Source organism: Vanessa tameamea, chromosome 31 (genome assembly GCF_037043105.1).
Source record: "Vanessa tameamea isolate UH-Manoa-2023 chromosome 31, ilVanTame1 primary haplotype, whole genome shotgun sequence".
Taxonomy (NCBI): domain Eukaryota; kingdom Metazoa; phylum Arthropoda; class Insecta; order Lepidoptera; family Nymphalidae; genus Vanessa; species Vanessa tameamea.
Window position 1 is genome coordinate 1,801,850 of NC_087339.1, and position 23,310 is coordinate 1,825,159.

The following is a 23,310-nucleotide window of genomic DNA, read 5'->3' on the forward strand; positions in this document are numbered from 1 at the left end:
ATTATTATGTGCTAAAATTTGTTTTTAAACGACTTCAAAAAAAGGAGGTTATCAGTTCGACATGTATGTAGATATGTAACATTGTTAGAATTGAAATATTTGAGTATGATGATCCATTTTGGCTTCCAAGCACATGTATTATACTTAACTTTGTTAGTGTATGTTTGTCCACGAATTTCTCGAAAACTAAAAGTCGTATCGAGATGATCATTATTAATTTAAGTTAGGTACACTTCAACTCAGGGAACATTGTAAGTGTAAGCTGTGAGTTTTTTTTATAAATTAGGTATAATTTATTAGTTTGTTTTTAGGGCAATCACCGGTTCTAATGAACTAAATTTTCTTTTCACTGGTAGGGAGCTACTTTATTCCTGAGTGCTATGGGGTATGAATATATATCATATCATTTTGTTATTAATAAATTGCACCCGTGGTAAGTTAATAATAATAATAATAGGATGCATAATAATTCACAAAGTTTATGCATTTTGCTGAAACTTTTTTTTTTTAATGACAGAAATTATTATCGCGGCTTGAAACTTAACGATATACCCAAAATTTTTGTATGGACTTTTATTCTGTCCGCGTGAAGGCGGGTCGGGTTGCTAGTCTATTTAAACACGAAACAGTTCAAGGGCTTTATCCCTCAGTTTATCAACGATTAACTTGATTGACAGTTTTAGTACTATCAATAAACAAAAATGTTTTAAGAGTTTTTTTTTTTATTTAAAAGGAAGGCGAAGGCTCTGATTGGATACCTGATAGTACACTGTAAGAAATATTAATCTGTCGTAAATCTCATATTACGCCACTGAGCTCGGTGGGATGCTATCTCCCTTGTGTCTGCAGATACACTGGCTCACTGACCCTTCAAACCGGAACACAACATTACTAAGAGTATTGCTGTTTAGTGTAAGATCTGATATGTCTGTGGTATCTACCCAAACGGGCTTTTTCTTCTCGCTGGAAAAACGCATTACGCGTTTCCCCCACGTGAAGTGGGGTGGGGAGAGTAAGTGGGACACGCCGGTGCTCAGGACGACATCGGAATACCCACTAAAAAACCAGCACTACCCTCTTCGTATTTTCAGCGGGCGCCACAGGATCGCTTTCGCATGCTAGCACAAAGTCCTTCTAGAATATATCTAGACTAATCTATGGTGTTCATAATGAATTCAAGGAAATGGCGCATTTAATGTCGAGCGAAGTAACAATTTTTCAAAACGATTGTGATACTACGCCCAAAGCAAACCTTGGAAGTTGTGACGTCATTATTGTATTTACATTCGTTCCAGTTTCACGCTGAAATTCGAAAACACCACTTGAATTACATTTATCTTTTATGAATTTTAATATTCTATAGTCCTGATATTAAGGAGAGGTTAGTATTTTTTATTGTGTTCGCTAACGGAATAGCGCTGTTAAATTGTGTTAGGTTATAATGGTCACGGTTTTAAAAGATTTGGAGCTCGACGAGCAACGGATTTTTGTCTTGTGATCCGTGAAGGATCGTATCGTGAGGAAACTTAGACGTGTGGTTGAAGAATTAGCCCATTTGTGGGACATTTATTCGTATGTTAGAAATCCATACTAATGTTATAAATTTGAAAGTAACTCTGTCTGCGTGTCTGTTGCTCTTTCCGAATTTGATAGATGATAAAAAGCGTGCAGCTAATACTCGTTGACTTCCAGACAGGATATATTATCTGTGTACATATAATAGAATTGGAGTGTCTGTTTGTAATATTAAAATAACCGCTTTTTACTAAATGCATATGTATTTATAAACGGTACTGTAGTGTACTCGTATCTTAACAGGTACAATACATAAAAATAACATTTTTTACAATTTTTGTCGTTCTGTCTGTCTTACTGTCTGTTCGTTCCGGCTAATCTCTGGATCGACTGGACGGGATTTTGACGGGACTGTCACTGGCAGACAGCTGATGTAATAAGGAGTAACTTAGGTTACAACAATAACTCTTTTGTTAAATACAAACGCGCACGAAGTGTTTTAAATGATGGAAAAGAGTAACTACCGAGTTTCTTGGTGGTTCTCCTCCGTAGAATCTACATTCAGAACCGGTGGTAGCTGCACTTAAATTCGTTTTGTAAAATGACGATTCAAATGTGCCTGTAAATATCCTACTGTTTCTGCGCTTGCAAACGCCTTTACGAGTTTCTCTCACGTGATGTGGGGCTTTTGGGACTCACCAGCGCTTAAGACACCAATACCAATTAAAAAACCAGCGGTACCACTCCGTTTTTTCGAGTGACGTCGGGGAATCGCATGCGCATATTAAAGTAACAATTTCAATATTAAATAGTTCAACTTGGATTAGTTTGAGTTATCGCTTCTGTCGGGCGTCCCGAGTCGCATACGTATTTTTTTTTTTAAATGGTTTTATGATTATTCGTTTGGTAAAGTTGGTAACGAAACCAAGGTCAACAACCTCCGTTATCAGCTGATAATGCTTCACACAAGTAGAATCTAATTGCCATTATAACGGTCCTCAAACGCTTTATTGGGCGTGAAGATTGTTAATCTGATATCAAATTAAAATAAACTGAAACGTATCGTTTACGTTCGGTTTTGTATCTTATTTTAAGTGATATAGAGTTGAAATTGTCTTGGTATGTCTTCGATAGTCGTATGTTTTAACAGGTTTTTAGAATATTTTCAAATTATTTTGTCGGTAATGGTGTTTTTTTCTGCACAAACTAAAAGTCTGTAAGATAAGATTAGACGAAGCCTTTAAAATATTTGTTAAACAATTGTTTTGTAGTAGTTATCGACTGTGACTTCGCTCAAGTTTTAGGGCTTTGTCACTGAGGCTGAGGTTCAAGCTAGCTTTATAACAAACTAGTAGATCTAGATCTAGATAGGAAATGCTAATCGAAACAGCCTCCCTTATCCTCCCGTAAGAAGTTATCACTTGAAAAACAAATGAAGTGTCATTATCGTCCCTCTGGATGAATGTTTCAACTCCATTTTGTGGAGATATTTTTTTATAAGCTGTAAACGTCAAATCGAACAATAATAATACAGTAGTGAACACAATTAATAATACATTATAAGTTATAATTGATTACTAGACGTAGACCGAACACCGCCGAGCTGATAAACCACCGTGTATTAAGATTCTTGTTGACGGCCGTTTTCAATAACCTATATCTATAAGTAGCTTCAGTAACTAAAGGTTTGTTTTTTTTTTTAAAGTATTGATTGGACTAGCATATGGGCCACCTGATGGTAAGTGGTCTCCAACCTTAGACAACGGCCCTGTAAGAAATATTAACCATTCCTTACATCACCAATTCGTCACCAACTTTGGGAACTGATATGGTATGTCCCTTGTGCCTGTAGTAACACTGGCTCACTCACCCTTCAAACCGGAACACAACAATACTAGGTACTGCTGTTTGGCTGTAGAATATCTGATGAGTGGTACCTACCCCGATGAGCTAGCACAAAGCCCTACCACCAAGTAAATACATTGTCCACCAAGTTCTACAAACAATATTGTTACATATCGGTTTCTTAACGTTTTCTTGACTCCACAATGAAAATCACTGATTATTTCTACCTCGACCAGTGACGTCACGTCAATTCAAGGTTAAAATTGTTAATTCATCTTGACTGACGCTTTCATAGTTGATATGATAATAATTCGACCGATCATTATTACGCCTGGATTCATAAAAGGACCTAACACCTTAAAGCCCCCCCCCCCAACACACACGCAGACAATTATTAAAGTATATTATAATAATAATTGTAATCTTACTTGTTTCAGAATAAATAAACCAGCCAAATGAAAGACTGAATTCCTTTTATATGTAAAACGAAGAAATGTAGTTTACTACAAGACATTCCAAAGATAAAATAATATAACATGCGCCATTTTGTAAACGCCGGCCATTTTGTGTAGTGTCAGATAGAAAATGGCGACCTTGCAGGCCGTTAGATCCGAGAAGGATATTATAGACGAAGCTCAAGAGAAACTTCTGGAGAGAAATGAAGTTATAGTGTTACCCAGTCAGAATGAAGAGAGGGGGTTGATATCCGTGAAATCATCGAAAAAAGGTAAGATAGTTGTGTATTTAGGGGCAATTAGGCCTCCGGTAAGTTGTCGCCACGGCCCGTAGAAAGTGGCGCCATAATCTATACGTATAATAAAATTGGAGTGTCTGTTTGTAATATTAAAATACTATATGTATGTATACACGGCACACATGCCAAAATATATATATATATATATCTTTTTAATTTTTGTCGGTCTGTCTGTCTGTTTGTTCCGGCTAATCTCTGGAACGGCTGGACCGATTTTGACGGGACTTATAAAATAATAAAGTCGCGCTGCAATGTCCAAATACTGTCCAGTACCGCGCGCAGCACTCGCGCCGCCGTCACGTCGGGTTCCTCTCACCGACGACTTAATATCACAAAAGCTGCCTAATTCAGAATTAATAAGTTATAGTAGCCGAGATGGCCCAGTGGTTAGAATGCGTGCATCTTAACCGATGATTTCGGGTTCAAACCCAGGCAGGCACCACTGAATTTTCATGTGCTTAATTTGTGTTTATAATTCATCTCGTGCTCGGCGGTGAAGGAAAACATCGTGAGGAAACCTGCATGTGTCTAATTTAAACGAAATTCTGCCACATGTTTGTTCCACCAACCCGCATTGGAGCAGCTTGGTGGAATATGCTCCAAACATTCTCCTCAAAGGGAGAGGAGGCCTTAGCCCAGCAGTGGGAATTTTCGTTAAATTCAAACGCGCGCGAAGTCGCGGGCACAGATAGTTACATAATAAAATCGAACATCAATCCATTCAAAATTTCGCATCTATAATATTGGTACGACTTTTAATTTATCTGTTGTAATGTCTTAATTTCTAATAATAGACAGACGGATAGATAGATAAACACGGATGATTAGCTGATAGTGATGTTACGTAGTTTGGAGAATATCGATTTATCGGTTTTTACGATCTAATATGTTGTAATTTCGTTGTCCATCCTTGCTTGGTTACTAATATTGTGATGTGACGGATTATGTACAGCTTATTCCAATGGAAGTAGGAAAATAGATAAACAAACCTTAGATTTACGTATTTCATGCGATTCGCTAATAACTCAGCTATATTGTGCACTACTGAGAGTTTATGATTAATATATCTTTATTTATAACTAGCGACCCGCCCCGGCTTCTCACGGGTGCAATGGTGTTACTAAATATAATACAGAATGTCTTACAACGTTCAAAGTTTTTCAGTCATTAGACAATACAAACCGCTATGTCCCTGCGTTTTAAATCTGTAATATCTTCGAAAATATTCATTTAAATTACATGCTGCAAATTGGATAAGGATTAATGCTGTATTCCTTGAAATCGCTTCGAAAATAGGCCATTATTTATCGTAAAAAGTAAAGGACAAAAAATGGTTGTTGTGGGCGATCCCTAAGAGATAGACATATACCATCGTGGATTTTTTTGAAGACCGTTTTTAAGGTGTACAATACCGTAGTCCATTATTTTGATCTATCTCGTAGGGTTCAGCCAGCGTTTGCAATGTAAGCGCAAATGTGTTTATTTTCACCATCACTTTGGAAACCTATAAAATGATCAGTGTTTCTCTACTATATTGTGCATGTATTATACATATAAACCTTCCTCTTGAATCGATCTATCTGTTAAAAAAAACCGCATCAAAATCCGTTGTGTAATTTTAATGATCTAAGCATTAAGTATATTAATTCTTATCCAATTAAGTACCTTAAATACATTGTGCATTTAATATAGATCAATATGGCCCTTTAGAGCATGTAATTTAAATGAATATTTTCGAAGATATTAGGTATAAAACACAGGGATTTAGCGGTTTGTATTGTCTGACGACTGAAAAACTGTGAACGTTGTAGTATATTTAGTGGCAGCATTGCACCCGTGCGAAGCCGGGGCGGGTCGCTAGTTTATAATAAAAGGCATAAAATACTTTTTAAAGGATATGAAGTTTCGCCTATGAAAATCAGATATTGTGTAAATTGTCCATAATAGGTATACCGATATGTCAAGTAAGTATGAAAAAATTGGTACGAAGCCAATTTTAACTTTAAGGAATGACATAGGCTACTTTTTATGCAAATACCTGACAGCCAGCCCCTAAGACGCGAGCGAGACCAGGGCTGAAAACTGGTATAATATATTTATTTATTTATTTATTTATTTATTTATTTATTTATTTATTTATTTGGGAAACAAACAATTTTAAAAACACTGTAATATAAAACAAAAATAACATAAAACACAAATCAATCAAGTTTCCACTTAAAGCTAATACACAAAAAAAAAATATAAAATTAAAATTAAAACAAAAATAAAAACAGCATATAAGTACTTATCAATTTAGATATATATTTATTATTGTAAGTAAAATAACACCCCGAAGATGTCCTAATTCTTGGCTCATGGATTATGTATTAAATATCAGATACAATGATAAAAAATCTCGTGTGAATTAAAACAACAACCACAAATAAATATTATATGTAACCGTAAACATTAGACAGAGACAGAGAGAGGGACATAACTCGTTTTCCTTACTTGACGACTCCTGTAATTCGCGTAAAAGAACTTCGTTCCAAAAATGCTACGTCATAAAATTCTCAATAAAAATTAGGGGTGTCCGGTCATTTTACCCCAAATTTCGGGCTTAAATTACTAGTCCGCACGGGTATTTGGTTTCGAAATATGACAACCCTAATCGCAACGAATCCGAAAGCGAGTTTATTCAATTGCGGGTAGTTGAAAATTAAGTATGACTTGATTTAGTCAAGTTTAGTTTGTTTCAGTGATTGTTGTTTCGTTAAATTAATATAGTTTTTAGTGTATTTAAATTCGTTTTTCATGTCTAATAGGTATAAATATAAATCACGTAAGTGTTTTAATTATATTATTACGTTTTGATTTTAATTTCATTGTGATAAAGATCAATTTTGTTTAAATTAAGATTCATAGTAAAGACTAAGACGTGTTCGTGTTCTATGCATTGGTAATTTGTTTAAGACGTGCTTCGTTAAATAATGCTTTCTTTTTCATTTGAATATCGAATCTATGGTGGCAGAACGAGATAGAAAGTGTTTAATTGAACGAAGTTTATAAGTGAGACCGTAAATGCTTCACAAATATATTGCTCCGTACTATGATAAGCTTTTTGGGCGTAATAAAAATAATAATCCATTTATTAATTATAAAATTATTATTATGACTAATATGTTTTCTTCTGAAATTTAAATTTGAAATAAATAAACATTGTAAAATAAGACAAGGTGTAAAGTTGAAGAGAACCGAGATGGCCCAGTGGTTAGAACGCGTACATCTTAACCGATGATTTCGGGTTCAAACCCAGGCAGGCACCACTGAATTTTCATGTGCTTAATTTGTGTTTATAATTCATCTCGTGCTCGGCGATTAAGGAAAACATCATGAGGAAACCTGCATGAGTCTAATTTCAACGATATTCTGCCACATGTGTATTCCACCAACCCGCATTGGAGCAGCGTGGTGGAATATGCTCCAGACCTTCTCCTCAAAGGGAGAGGAGACCTTAGCCCAGCTGTGGGAAATTTACAGGCTGCTAATGTATGTAAATGTAACGTGAAGTTGTGCTCTGTTTAGCGAGCAACTTTATCGTGTAGATTTTGTCCTTGTGAGCGCTCATCATAAAAAATCACTCTTAACATTAAATAAAGAAATAAAAATTAAAAACAACGCGTTATAACATAGTATTTTATGTCATATGAACATCGGCGATTATTATTAATATCCGTGACCGCTCCTTGATCGAAATTCAAACGTCATTCATGCCCAACAAATATATAAGATACTTTATTCGAAATAAATGGAGGCACAATGAACAATACGTTGTCATTGTTATTTAATTGTTATTAAAAAAAAAAAAAAACGCAAATGTCAAAAAAGTGATGTGAGTTTTTTGACTGTGACATTGACAATACTTTGATTAAAATATGTATAGAATAATATTTATGTGTGTGTGTGTGTACTTGTATTTAAAATTATATTGTATAAATATATTAGTTCTCAGCCCAAGTCCATATAACTTTTAGTTGTTGCAAATTTCATAACCGTCATATACGAAAAAAAAAAAAATTGACCTTTTATCGAAAATTGTCCGTAATTATGAGTATCAAAATTTCAGGGAAACGGATATGAATAAGCAATATTTAATTTTTATTTATTTATTTACACTAAAGCTATTCAATAGATACACAAAAAAAACAGTTGAGGAAAAGGTTCTGAGCAGTTGGTCTTTGCCTATTTTTTTTTTAAACAAAACGCAGTTAACGTTAGAATTAACGTAAGGATTTTTTTATTCCCGCTCTTTCTGTACGGGCTTTGTACAAGCTGGTCTGGGTAGGTACCACCCACTCATCATATATCCTACCACCAAACAGCGATACTTTGCATTGTTGGGTTCCGATTTGAAAAGGACACAATCACTTAGTACCCAAGGTTGACGGTGCATTGTAGATGTAAGAATTATTAAAGTTTCTTACGGCGCCAATGTCTGTCGGCGGTGGTGACCACCTACCATCAGGAGGCCCATTTGCGCGTCCGCCCGATCGTTGACACGTTACCCTAACATTCAAATCATTGGAGACGAAATAAAATAAAATTGTTCTCGTAAATAATTAATTAAAAAGTTTCTTAAAGCTGGAGTCTGGTTCGTTTCGTTCGAGTCTGGCCCGCAGCCAGAATGTCCAGAAAATTATTAATAGTCTTTCAGTGTCCACGTGTTTTGTTTAGCGTTTATTGTGCCACATGAGAAATGACTTTCAAACTGTAACATACAAATTAACAGCCTGTAAATTTCCCACTGCTGGGCTAAGGCCTCCTCTCCCTTTGAGGAGAAGGTTTTTGGAGCATATTCCACCACGCTGCTCCAATGCGGGTTGGTGGAATACACATGTGGCAGAATTTCGTTGAAATTAGATACATGCTGATTTTCTCACGATGTTTTCCGAGCACGAGTTGAATTTTAAACACAAATTAAGCACATGAAAATTTTGTGGTGCTTGCCTGGGTTTGAACCCGAAATCATCGGTTAAGATGCACTCGTTCTAACCATTGGACCATCACGGAATTTAAAAAAAAAAGAAATATTTCAAAATGTAAACTTGATTTTAATTTAAGATTCGTCGATAACTGCATTATTATTGAAAATCGCTTGTGAATTAAAACAATAACAAAAGACATGTTTAAATAAAATATTATTAAATCGTATACAATAGGAAGGGACAGAGCTGAAGAGATAGAGAGGGAAAGATTTCTGACAGTTCACTCCATGAACTTCGTTCCATAAATATAACAGCTCGTATGGACTGCCCACCATTATATCAAAATCAGAAGATAATTTACTAGTTGGCCCCGGTCGGTTGTCATGTGTTGGCCAAAAATGTAGCCTACGTCCTCCCCTGGAGTTCAAGTTTGCGTCGTACCAAATTTCTTCAAATTCGCTTCATTGTTTTGGTTGTGAAAGAGCGACAGACAGACAGAGTTAGTTTCACATGTATAATATTAGTATAGATTTAAGTATGCTTTTGACATGTATGTTTGATTTTACAAACTGTACTAAGTGGAGATACCACGGGTTCAGAATGTAGATTCTACCGAGAGGAACCGGCGAAAAACTCAGTAGTTAATCTTTTTCAAAAATTGAAATACAAAGTTATGTTAGTCAAATACAATTATATATGTTTATAATATATCCTGCATGTCAAAAAGTATCAGCTCCACGCCTTTCCATCGTGTATATAAACCCTGTATTGAACAATGTGCGTTTTTATTAATGTTTTTTTTTTTACAAATTGTTTAAATTGATGTATCGGCAAAGTTAAATGTCCTGCGTGGTTGGCTGGTCCTTCTTGAGATTGGTCGCCGTGGGCGGAATTGCGCAGAAGGTCATAGTCTTCATCATCACGTCCCTTGTGCCTGTAGTTACACTGGCTCAATACCCACCCAGACAGGGTACAGTAGAGAGCCGTACCTCGCAAGTATTTTGTCGACTTTTACAAATTGATTTTAATTGTGGATTCTATTTAAATTTCAGTTAAACTACCCGAAGATGAAGGCGGCGTTGGCGGCGGTAGATTCACGATCGGCCCGGCGCCGGAGCGTGACTGGGAGATGGTACCACCGGATGGAAAATGGGGATGGTGTGTTCTCGTAGGTAAAAACTATTTGTTATTTTATTACAAGCTAACGGTTATAAGGCTGTATGTTGTAGTGGTTGTTGTTTTATGTTGTTTTATTTAAAAATAGATCAGGCTGAACGACAAACGGCAAACGCCCATAAATATTGACCTTGGGAGACCTCAAAATTATCAACACATTAAGAGTTCAAGTTATATCCCTTGTGACTATGATTATACTTGGTAATTCATCCTTCAAACCGTCACGACCGATTTGAGTTGACTCGAGAGGCTTGACGGTATAAGAGAGTCTCGTGCTATCTGCACACACACACACACGCACACGCACACGCACACGCACTATCTATCACCACATGCCAAGTATTGCTGTTTGGCCGTTAACATATGATGATTGGCACCAAGTTAACTATGCAGGTCACAGCTTTGGCTCTGGAGAAACCGTGCTTTTGAAACTCGCTCAGGAAACTTGCATCTGTGTTGTGTTTTCACCACGTCCATTAGAGCAGGGGACCAATAATATTGACTTATAACGAAAACTAGTCTACCCGCCCCGGCTTCGCACAAGTGCTATGCTGATACTGAATAACAGTATGTATTTATATACAACGTTCACAGTTTTTCAGCCATTAGACAAGACAAAGCGCTATTTCCCTTCGTTTTAAATCTGTAATATCTTAGAAAATATTCATTTAAATATCATGCCGTAAAAGGACATATTGATCTATATCAAAAGCACAATGTATTTAAGGTACTTAATTGGGTAAGGACTAATTCTGTATTGCTTAAAATCGTAAATAAGCCATTATATCTCGTAAAAAGTAAAGGATCAAAATTTTTTATTTTGGGTTATCCCTTATACCATCGCGGACTTTTTTAAAGACCGTTTTTAAGGTGTACAATACTGTAGTACATTATTTTGATCTATCTCGTAGGGTTCAGTCAGCGTTTGCAATGTAAGCGCAAAAAATGTGTTTATTTACGACATAACATTTAAAACGTTCTTCTTCCTCCGCTCTATCAGTTAAAAAAACCGCATCAAAATCCGTTGTGTTATTTTAAAGATCTTAGCATGCACAGGGACAGACAGACAGCGGGAAGCGACTTTGTTTTATACTATGTAGCTATGATACGTTACCGTTTCAGTATTAAACGCTATAAGCGGATAACATTGCCATTGTTTTTATTTTTATTTTTGGAGGTTTATAATTGTTACGTCTTTATTAAACCTTGAGCCGTATGTTTTGCCTAATTTTATGCTTGTTTAAGTTTCTATTAATATTATTAATTTAATAGTTTATTATTTTTTATCGTAATTCAATAGTGCTGTAAATGTCTGTGCTGGTGTATCAACTGCGTTGGTCCGTGTACTTTTGATTGCGTTGTTTTTGTGAATATGCTTATGGTGTTTCGAATGAATAAATATTCTGACACAACTTCGACTAATCCTCACAAAAATTAACCTCAGATTTATCATAACTGAGGACGAATCTACTTTTTTTTTAATCAGTTTTTTTTTTTTTTGCACTTTGTGCGACAAAGCTTTATAACATTTCCACCAAGATCACCACAATGATAATAACCTTATAATCGCATATTTTAACTTAAACTTGTGAATTCATTTCGGCCGTATCTGATTCGTGATTGAGTGCGTGTGTGTGTGTGTGTGTGTGTGTGTGTGTGTGTGTGCGTGTGTGCGTGTGTGCGTGTGTGTGTGTGTGCGTGTGTGCGTGTGTGTGCGTTTCGGGTAGACAGTGCGCTTTGAAAAACACCGAAATCCTATAAATTTACATCGAATTTCGTGTGATTTTCTTCGCGGTAGGGCTTTGTGCAAGCCCGTCTGGGTAGGTACCTGGCTATCAGATATTCTGCCGCCAAATAGCAGTACTGTTGGGTTCCGGTTAGAAGGATGAGTGAGCGGTGTAACTTCAGGCACGAAGTCATCATAGTTCCCAAGGTTGGTGGCGCATTGGCGATGTAATGAATGGTTGATTACAGCGCCATCGTTTATGGGCGATGGTGACCACCTACCATCGGGTGGCCCATTTGCTATATAAATAAATATATAAATATAAATATTGGACAACATCACATACATTACTCTGATCCCAATGTAAGTAGCTAAAGCACTTGTGTTATGGAAGATCAGAAGTAACGACGGCACCACATACACCCAGACCCAAGACAACATAGAAAACTAATGAACTTTTTCTACATCGACTCGGCCGGGAATCGAACCCGGGACCTCGGAGTGACGTACCCATGAAAACCGGTGTACTCACTACTCGACCACGGAGGTCGTCATATCATGAAAAAGACAAACATTTAATAACGTTCAGGTTTTTACTTCGCTTTTCAGGGGCAACGTTAGTGAATATTCTTATACCAGGAACTATCAAATCGTTTGGAGTTCTCCTGGTGGAGTTTAACGATGTCTTCCACTCGAGCGCCTCCGCGTCCTCGGGCATCGTTGCCTTGTGCTACTTCCTCTACAGTAGTTTGGGTGAGTTGGTCTGTTTGCGTAATGTTTAATAAGGAACTGTTTTAACGGATGTTTTGTTATTTTTTTTTTTTTTTAATTTCGAATCCGTTCTTTTCTGTCTTTGCTTATGATTTAAGTTAGGAGAACTATTTTGATGTGTGTTGTTTTTTTTTAGCAACTATAATTTGGCTAGATTTAGTTGGTCTTTTTATTTTTTGGTGGGATTAAGATTATTCTAAATTTAAATTCAAAATTTGAATCGTCTAGTCTAGATATACGAGTCTGTCTCGACCCCCGAGACGCGACAACTTACTTTTGTTACTTTTGGTAATATCAATTCAATTGGTACCGATAATAATCGCAATTTCTGATGTCTTCGTAATCATCCCCCCCTCCCACCAGGTCCAATATCATCGATACTGTCGGTGAAGTGGTCGTATCGGACGGTGACATTGATCGGTGGCTGTTTCGCTGCGTTCGGAATGATTATTAGTTGTTGGGCTTTCTCCATCGGCTATCTGTACTTTAGGTAAGTGATTAATTCCCCCCATTATGCCCAAAATGTGCAGGTTACCTCACCATGTTTTTGTTAAACATTGACGACGAGGTGACTTTTTTAAATTATAGTTACAATGCAAATGAAGTAATTATTAATCAGTTTTTCCCTCCAATTAAGCTTCAATCTTGTGCTAGGAGTGGGGACGGCAATAGACCAGGGGGTCAGGATCGAACATGCGTTTTTAACATCGCTAGGCGACCCTTAAACCATTTCCCCGTTGACGTTTTGATTCTAAATATAAGAATGCCGTGAGATTTCCATAAGATCTACATGTTCTAGACATTATAAAATGTAAAAGTTTGTTTGTTCGTTTGTTGAGCTTTACGCGAACACGTCTTAAGATATGCGTTGCCACGCGAACAGGAAAGGACACGAGTATCTAACATTCTATCGCCCAACACGCGATCGGTTCAAGCTAGCTCGATCTTTTCGACAGATGCAAATTTTTCTGATCGAACATAACTTTGCAATGACGAACATATTATTTTCTTAATATAATGATTTTACAAATTTGTAAAAATATTTAAAAACACACGTTAAATACAAAAGTTCCTAAATATTCAGGCGTTATACGAAAATTTTAAGACTTTTTCGATTGCTTCATAGTAAAATTGTATCTTGTACAGGGTATAGTTTTAAATAAACTAAAACTCTAAACTCAAATGAAACCTCTTTCCTCAGGACGATGTTTTTTTTTTCTTTTTTTTTTTTCAAAGTTTCGGCGCGATGGTCGGCACCGGCGCTGGTCTAGCTTTCCCGCCGACTGTTTATATCGTGACGTCGTACTTCGTCCGGCTGCGGGGCTTGGCCAATGGCATCTGTATGTCCGGCTCGGCGTTCGGCAGTATAATATTGCCCCCCGTCTTGCGGTACCTGTTGGAGACGTACGGTTACAAGTGAGTATGAATTTTATACAAGCTTTTATTTGATTTGTCGTTAAGGAGCGTTTGTGCGCTAAAGAAAATTAATAAATATTGGACAACATCGCATACGTTACTCTGATCCCAGTGTAAGTAGCTAAAGCACTTGTGTTATGGAAAATCAGAAGTAACGACGGCACCACAAACACCCAGACCCGAGGCAACATAGAAAACTAATGAACTTTTTCTACATCGACTCGACTCGGCCGGGAATCGAACCCGGGACCTCGGAGTGGCGTACCCATGAAAACCGGTGTACATACTACTCGACCACGGAGGTCGTCGATCCAATGATTTCTTAGTTGATTAAACACGTCGGGAATGAGATGATCGCCTCCAGGCCGTTTCAAATAACGAAAATCAATTTATTGTTTTTGTATGAAAACAATAACTGTAAGATATTTATATTTGAACAATAGAAGAAAAAATTTGTCTCGGGTCTGGGTGTTTGTGGTGCCGTCGTTACTTCTGATCTTCCATAACACAAGTGCTTCAGCTACTTACATCGGGATCAGAGTAATGTATGTGATGTTGTCCGATATTTATTTATTTATTATTAAAAAGAATCTACATTCCGAACCGGTCGTAGTATCACTTAATAAAGTTTGTAAGATGACTATTCAAAACTGCTCGTAAAAGTCTACTTAAATAAAGTATATTTAGATTTTTTTTTTTTTTAATTTTTGTGTTACTTTTTCTTTATCAGAGGAGCAGTTCTAATACTCGGTGGTATCATGCTGAATGTCTGGGCGGCTGCGTTGCTGTTCCAGCCGGTCGAGGAGCATATGGTGAAGAAGTACAAGGAGATGGAAGACGACGAGGACGGACCGCAGGTGAGTCGCTGTAGCGGATTTAGAGTTACGAGTCGGTTCGTTTGTTGGGTTAGAGTTACAGGTTGGTTCATGATTCACCGTGTGGTTATTTAAAGTTATAATTGTATAATTTCTAGAGTTAAAAGGTCAATCTTACTTTGGTGAATTAGAATCTTGAACTAGAAATCACTTTTGAATCGTCATGTTAAAGTGTTGAATTGAATGTAAAGGTTATAGTTTATTACTTGGTGGTGGGTAGGTACCACCCACTCATCGGATATTCTACCGCCAAACAGCAGTACTCAGTATTGTTGCGTTCCGGTTTGAAGGGTGAGTGAGCCAGTGTACCTTCAGGCACAAGGGACGTAACGTCTTAGTTCATTGGTGATCTAAGGAATGGTCAATATTTCTGACAACGCCATCGTCTACGGGCGGCGGTGACTACCGATAACATAAAAAAAAAAAAAGTTACAATGAATATGCTTAGGGTCTGTTATGTGAAGTGAAGTTACGTGTGTTATTTTCATTACGGATACATTTATTATTTTTTAATATGATTTGGAACGTTTCGACGTGCGGCTCACCTTAATGAAATATATGCATTAGCGTTAACAGCTGGTTCGATGACGTCACAAACGCTACAGTGATCTTTATTATGTTATTGATTTTTTTTTTTTTTGTGAAGTGACAGGAATCCTCAGTTCAATCTTTGCCTCTCTTTCTATTTCGCTCTGTCTCTTTCTTCTGTATATGATTTTATGTAATATTATTTGTAGTATGTTTTGTTTGTATTAACGCGGGCTTATTTTGTCGAGTCATTCAATAATTCTCGAACTTTCTTAATTGATTTCATTGTGTGTGTTATTTAATAAGTAATATATGGAGAAAGGAACTCCGTTCCAAACGGGTGTCCCGCGACACATCTCGTTTTTTTTTTTTAATTTTTTTTACATTAGCAGCCTGTAAATTTCCCACTGCTAGGCTAAGGCCTCCTCTCCCTTTGAGGAAAAGGTCTGGAGCATATTCCACCACGCTGCTCCAATGCGAATTTCGTTGAAATTAGACACGTGCAGGTTTCCTCAAGATGTTTTCCTTCGCCGCCGAGCACGAGACGAATTATAAACACAAATTAAGCACATGAAAATTCAGTGGTGCCTGCCTGGGTTTGAACCCGAAATCATCGGTTAAGATGCACGCGTTCGAACCACTGGGCCATCTCGGCTCGTGTTTTTTTTTTAATTTTGATATTCGACTACCAAACGGAGTCTAAGTGATCCGATAATCTTTCTCGTTTTCACATAAATTACTTATCGTCCAATAATTGAGGAGTTATCTTCGACGTTCTGAGACTTGTCAAATATTGCTCGATGGATATCGGAAGTGGTACCGCGTAGCGTTTGTGTGTATTCCAATGGCGAGAGGAGCTAAGATAAACAAACCTCAGATTTATACATTAACTAATAGCTCTGCCGCATTGTGCACCGCGTATAGTTCTTTGTTAAAATATCTCTATTTATGATAGAACAGTATTCCGATGACAACTTCGACATTCAAAACGTCATTCACGAATCCGAAATGAGCACCGCGTTGTTTAAATCTCGACCAATGACGTCACGTCAGTTCAAGGTCAAAATTGTTTATTTATCTTGACTCCTTCCATTGGAATCGACTACAGAGAGGCTCAAACGTATGAGTAAGCCAAGACAATCGCTCAACTTTGTTTAAATTTATTTACAATCCGAACGATTTAACTAGACATCTCGCGCTGATGACGTAATAGACGCATCGGTAATTAATGTGCTGTCTGTACTGCCGGACGAGGGGAAGCGGGAGGGGGTCGCGTTTCAGCGAGTTGTCTGGTTAAGTCGCACGCGTAGTTGATGTTTATATATATCGGATAATGTTTAATATAATAATGATTAAGTTCACTGGGTGGTAGGGCATCGTGCAAGCCCGTCTGGTAAGGTACCACCCACTCGTAACTGAACGGTGAGTTGGAATAACATCTTAGTTCCTAAGCTTGGTGGCGTACTGGCGATGTAAGGAATTGTTAATTCACGGCGCCAATGGCTAACTAACTTGTGCCCCGGTGATCCATACGTCCGCCCACCTATGTATAAAAAAAATGTTTTTTTTTTTTTTTAATCGTAGCCATGGTTTGCGGTCGAAGTGTGTGTTTTTTTTTTTAATGATCGAAGCGACCCACGTAATACAATTGGTGAGAGTTCAAGTAAGCTATTTCTTATCATTCGTATTTTGTATCGATATATTAATATATTCTCTAATATTGCTTCATGTTTAATAAGGAACTATTTTAACGGATGTTTTGTTGTTTTTTTTTTTTTGAATTTCGAATTCGTTCTTTTCTGTCTTTGCTTAAGATTTAAGTTAGGAACTATTTTGATGTGTGTTGTTTTTTCGCAACGTTAATTTGGCTAGATTTAGTTTGTTTGTTTTTTTTTGTTGAGACTTAGATTATTCTAAATTTAAATTCAAAATTTGAATCGCCTCCTTTACAATATTGAATGTGTGAGCGTTGAATGATAATGAATAATATGAAGTATGGGATAAAGGAAAATAGTTCTTGGCTTTTTGTGATGAACTTGTGTGAGAAGGGAAGGGGGGGGGGGGTATATCTCGTACTCCGTTATCTGAAATGTAAATAACTGCGATGGAATGTAATGTATTTTTTTAATTATTTCGTTTTAGGATGTGCAGTTCGTAATTTTTGTAAACGTCCCGTTAAAATGGTTCCGTTATCGCTGTCCACGTGATCAATTTTAATTTAAATTATTCTTTATTAACATAATTAAACATTTGAATTGGTGATGATGATGATAATTATAATGAATGTATGTTGTATTTGCCCGGACTCGGCTGCCATTTTTGAAACGGACAACTACGCAAGACATTAGTGCACGTGTGTTGGATATCTGCAAGATTACACGTGTGTGCGGCACCACGCGTGTGTGCGTGCACTGTCTACATAGAGATTATGATAGTGAGGACATCCTCACTCTGATAATCAGATGTCAGATCGGACGCGACCGGGAGAGTTTAGGTGCAGGACGGCCTTACGTGCTTCCCGAGACACGAGAGACAGACACGGAGACAACACAGTTCCAGCTTCCGGACTCCGGGCTGTTACAGAACATCGGGATCCGCGTTCTTGTATCTAACAGACCGACGAGGCAGCAATGATAATCGTGAACCAACCACCACAAAGGATATGACTTTGAATAAATAATTCCTTGTGAAAATCTTCCTCTGTTTAAGAACACTCGTTACCAATTCAAATCTTTATAATGTTGTACATTCCAATGGCGAGAGGAGTTAAGATAAACGAACCTTTGATTTGCACGTTCAATCGGATTCGGTAACAGCTCTGCTATGTTATGCACTACAAACAGTTCTTGATTAATATATCTTTATTTATAATACTGTACTATTACGCTTAACAACTTGTATCCACTTTAATTTTACTTCGAAACTTCCGAGATCGTTGTCACGAATCCACGATGGACACGACAGACTACCTATCGATATCGGCCAATGGAATCGCGTCGATTCAAGGTCGCATTTGTCTTTACTCTCTCGTGATTGGCTGTATCGAGTAACACATGCTTTGCACGCAACTTAACATCGTAATTACTAACATTAACATTATTTCATGGTGATAATCACTTTCTCCTTTGTTTTGAGTATCTGTTTCGTTTGAAAAAAAAAATACACACTTCGTAAGTTATTGTATGTTTTAGTTTATATACATATATTTATATATATAATGTATTGTGGAAGTGATTATTGTTGAATCAATCAATGTTGTTGTTGTTGTTGTTGTTGTGGGTGATGATTTTGTTGTTTCTATACTATACTAATATTTTAAATGCGAAAGCAATGATGTTCTGTGACGCTTGGTTAAGCCACTGAACCGATTTTGATGGAATTTTGTTATCAAATCAAAATATACTTTATTCAAGTATGCTTTTACGAGTACTTTTGAATCGTCATTTCACAAACTATTTAAAGTAAAGCTACCATCGGTTCGGAATGTAGATTCTACTGAGAAGAACCGACGAGAAACTCAGTAGTTACTCTTTTTCAAGATCTAAAAATACAGTCATGTTAGTTAAATACAATTATATATGTATGTCATGTCTCCTGCCTGGAAGTCAACAGGCATTAACTCCACACTTTTTTGTCTGCTATATAATCTTGTATCGAATAATATGATGTATGAAAGCTTGAACCCCAAGGGCATTGGCTACTTTTTGTACCTAATACTTGCCGATCAACCCCTAAACACGACCGAACCCGCAATTGTCAATTAGTATGTATTATAGATTCGTTTGATAGACTAATAGATGAAATGACGTAACTTCGGCTGGATTTACTCGGATGGAAGACTTTGTGAAAACCCAGGACCCGGACGGGTACCAGCCAATCATCAGATATTCTACTTTAATACTTAGTAATTTGGTGTTCCGGTTTGAAGGGTGAGTGAGCCAGGGTAACTACAGGCACAAGGGACATAACATCTTAGTTTTCAACGTGGCGCATTTTTGATATAAGGGATGGTGACAACTTACAATTTTTTGGCATATTCGCCCGTCCGGCAAACTCTTTGAAATAAGGAATAAATGTGGAGTTATAGTTCTGATTGATCGAGAAACCGCAATCAAAGCAACATCGTTTTGACGCCTCCGTGGTCGAGTAGTGTGTACACCGGTTTTCATGGGTACGCCACTCCGAGGCCCCGGGTCCGATTCGCGGCCGAGTCGATGTAGAAAAAGTTCATTAGTTTTCTATGTTGTCTCGGGTCTGGGTGTTCGTGGTGCCGTCGTTACTTCTGATTTTCCATAACACGAGTGCTTTAGCTACTTACATTGGGATCAGAGTAATGTATGTGATGTCGTCCAATGTTTATTATTTATTTATTCATCGTAGGAGTCCGATTTGTCAGTAGGAAGCGTTTGTTCGTCGTTTGTTCTGATCTGAGTAGATCCTCTACTAGAGCGTGCGACGTGTTACCAGTTCCCGGTTTTCCTATCTATGACCTCGTCTTCGTCTTTTAGACTAGATTGTCGTCGATCACAACCCAAAGAAGGGTTGTTTAAAATCGTGATCGGACTAGTACCTCGACGTTTGAAGGGGGTAGTGTTAACTTCCGTGCCTCGTATAACACATAAAGCCCTTGGTCCGTCGATATGGACTCTATCCGGATCGTATAGGAGTTACCAAAAATCTAAATCAAAATATACTTTATTCAAGTAGGCTTTTACAAGCACTTTTGAATCGTCATTTAACAAATTATTTTAAGTAAAGCTACCACCGGTTCGGAACGTAGATTCTACTGTCAAGAACCGGCAAGAAACTCAGTAGTTACTCTTTTTCAACATCTATCGTCCTATCATGAAAGTGAGGGAAGTTTTCACCTGTGTTAATGCACGCACTGTTGCACTGTGCGTAGTTAGTCATTCGTGATAATGGCCGTTTTGACGTTCATCCGTCAAGACGACATCATCAATAATAATGATTCTATCTGATCTCTGTCTCTTTCTTACTGGTTGTTTTGAAGAGGAGAACAGATATTTTCGTCGTATTATATTAGTTTAATATAGATATAGTGTTTATAGAAATCAGCACCATTAATTGCTTTATGTTTGTATATATTGCGGCTTGAAAAATTTGTATATGGCAAAGGTGGTATAACATACGGCTTAGAAAAAAAAATATGTTTTAGTTGTATGTAATTTAAGTAATATTTTATTTATTTTATAAATGTTTACGATAAATAATATGGAATTGCTTTATGTAGAATTTTAATTTAGTTTTTTTTTTTTAGTCATAACAATTATATAACGCTAATCCAGGGTTTTTAATGGTTTATGTATGTATTTTAGTTTAGAATAATATTTGTGTTCTCTGTTTAAAATGTTATACTTTTTTTTCAGGACGATATTCTATTCGAAGAAGAGGAACCAATCGAATCTTATGATATGACAAATGTCACTGATAAACAAAACGGGCTGCCTGAGGGACCGAGCAAGGAGAATTCGATCAGAAACCTCTCGCAAGCCCATATACATAACAGTCAAAATTGCATGAACTCAACGCAGAACTTACGTCAGAATTTGTCAAAGCGGAAACTGTCATACCCTCGACCGATAACGAAGAATAATCTCAGCTCAGCGTCTATAGGACTAGACGGTGTACCAGATGGCAGGAGATTGGGCTCCCAAGAAACATTTGGGAGGCGTCTGAGCGTGGGACCGAAACGGAACATGTCAACGTCCAGTTTCGCTTATGTTTCTACGACGATACACGGTTCAACGCTATCCGCTTTCGAGAGACCCAACGAATTCGCATCTCAATTTTCGCTGAAGTCGATCACGGAAAGCGTGGCCGATGTCGCGTATTGCTGTTTCTGTTGCAAGAAAAAGGATAAGAAAGAGAGGAACAAGTTCTTCGATGTTTCTCTTCTAACAGATCCAACGTATCTCGTCATTTTAATATCGAGCAGCACAGTTGCGATATCGTGTACGAATTTCATCATTCTGTTGCCCTCGCACGCTCAGAACATCGGATTCGATAAAGCGAGAGGTGCGTATTTGCTCAGTACGGTCTCAGCGCTCGACCTGGTCGGACGTATCGGCGGCTCCGCTCTTTGTGACTTAAATTTTATGCCGAAATCGTTTTTCTTCGTCGGCGGTTTGTTATTCTCTGGGATAAGTTTAACTATAATACCGTTTTTAAAATCGTACACAGCTATTAGTGTTGTCTGTGCGTTTTTCGGCTTAGCATCGGGCGTTAATAATAGCGTGACGACGCTGGTGATGGCGGAAATCTTAGGTGTCGATAGACTGATGTCGACTTATGGAATAAGTTTGTTTGTGAACGGTCTCTTGCAATTGGTGGGGCCGCCATTATGCGGGCTCTGGTATGAACACGACAAGAATTTCGTCCATATGTTCGTTACATTTGGCATTATTTTCATATGTGGCGCATCCCTGTGGCTTCTGATGCCCATTATAAATAGACACAAGAAGAAGAAATTAGAAAGCGGAAGACAGGGTCACAAAGTCTAGCACAAATAGTTTGTGAAACCGTTACGGATGAAAAAAAAAAAAGGTTCTGTTATTGTTAATTTGCGGTCCGATTTTTTTGAACGACGTTCCGATTTACACTTTTTCTATAAACTTCTTGAGTCAACAGGTCTATAACTGTAATACAATACATAATATATTGAGAAGAACTTCGCTCTGACCAGATGTCTCACCCCTCGTTTATTTATTGGATGTTATTCGCTGGGCATTAAATAAAGGGGCAGGATCAACGGAATTTAAATTTTAACAGCTCTTAACCACCAACGGACAATTTCGCGTTGATGGGTTACAGTCCTATATTATAAAAGGAATATTAGTTAATGTTTACCAATCTCGTCTGCTGATTGGTTGACTATCGCGTCATGTGACCATCGACCAACCAGCGTTCAGCTTAAGCCAAATTAGTTTCAACGTCGAACGTCGTTTAAAAAAACTCAAACGGAAAGTTAATGATCGCCACAAATAATATGTACTGAAATCAATATTTTTATTATATTTTCTTGTAAATTATAGTAATTCTGTAATATGGCCACCGAAACGCCTACTTCCATATAACATGGACCATGGATACATATCTTTGATCGACCGCTATATTTTACGTTATTATCTTTGGTGTTTTTTTATATTTTATCTGTCAGATAGTGCACCGTTTTAATCTGTATAGACTTAAGTGATGGCAACACAGCGGGACGAGTCAAAGTGACAGCGATTGTCGATGACGTTAAATGTCAAAATTGTGCATTTTTTGGTTGCATTATCAATCGGTGTATCGATTGAATAATTCATACGAAAGATACAATCGCTGCGACAATTGTCCCCTGTATAGTTGTTGATGGAGGATGTACTGTAGCCACGAATTATAAATTAATAGTTAAAAATTTACATATCATAGTTAAACAGCTTATAGATATAAATATTGTTTAGAGGGAAATTCGTTAAGCAATGCCGCGTCGTCTACTTTCAAATGTCAAAACAACGGTGTTGGAGACATATACTTTTTATATAGCGCTGTCTCTTTCTCTCGAATGACAAATCGATAGTGTTGGAAAGAGATAAATATTGTTTGACTAGACACGCTCTAAACAATGTTTATAACTAAGGCCGTTATAGTACAACGGTTATGTTAGAGGCCAAATAAATTAATGAATCGTTCCTGAAACCCGCCGTGACGCATATCAATTATTGTTTAGGAATATCA

General features: G+C 37.3%; 1 protein-coding gene across 2 annotated transcripts in view; it reads left to right on the forward strand.

Annotated features, from left to right (window-relative positions):
• LOC113396837 (monocarboxylate transporter 12) overlaps nucleotides 1-23,310 on the forward strand; it is a 52,586-nt gene that overhangs the window by 18,483 nt on the left and 10,793 nt on the right. Inside the window, exons 2-8 of one of the 2 annotated variants that reach the window (XM_026634897.2) lie at nucleotides 3,798-4,087; nucleotides 10,134-10,253; nucleotides 12,593-12,736; nucleotides 13,118-13,244; nucleotides 13,991-14,170; nucleotides 14,901-15,027; nucleotides 20,961-22,033. In XM_026634897.2, the coding sequence (XP_026490682.2) occupies nucleotides 3,946-4,087; nucleotides 10,134-10,253; nucleotides 12,593-12,736; nucleotides 13,118-13,244; nucleotides 13,991-14,170; nucleotides 14,901-15,027; nucleotides 20,961-22,033 (1,913 nt within the window). In that variant the 5' untranslated portion in view covers nucleotides 3,798-3,945. The remainder of the gene's footprint in view (nucleotides 1-3,797; nucleotides 4,088-10,133; nucleotides 10,254-12,592; nucleotides 12,737-13,117; nucleotides 13,245-13,990; nucleotides 14,171-14,900; nucleotides 15,028-20,960; nucleotides 22,034-23,310) is intronic. The other variant, XM_026634896.2, reaches the window with a different exon arrangement.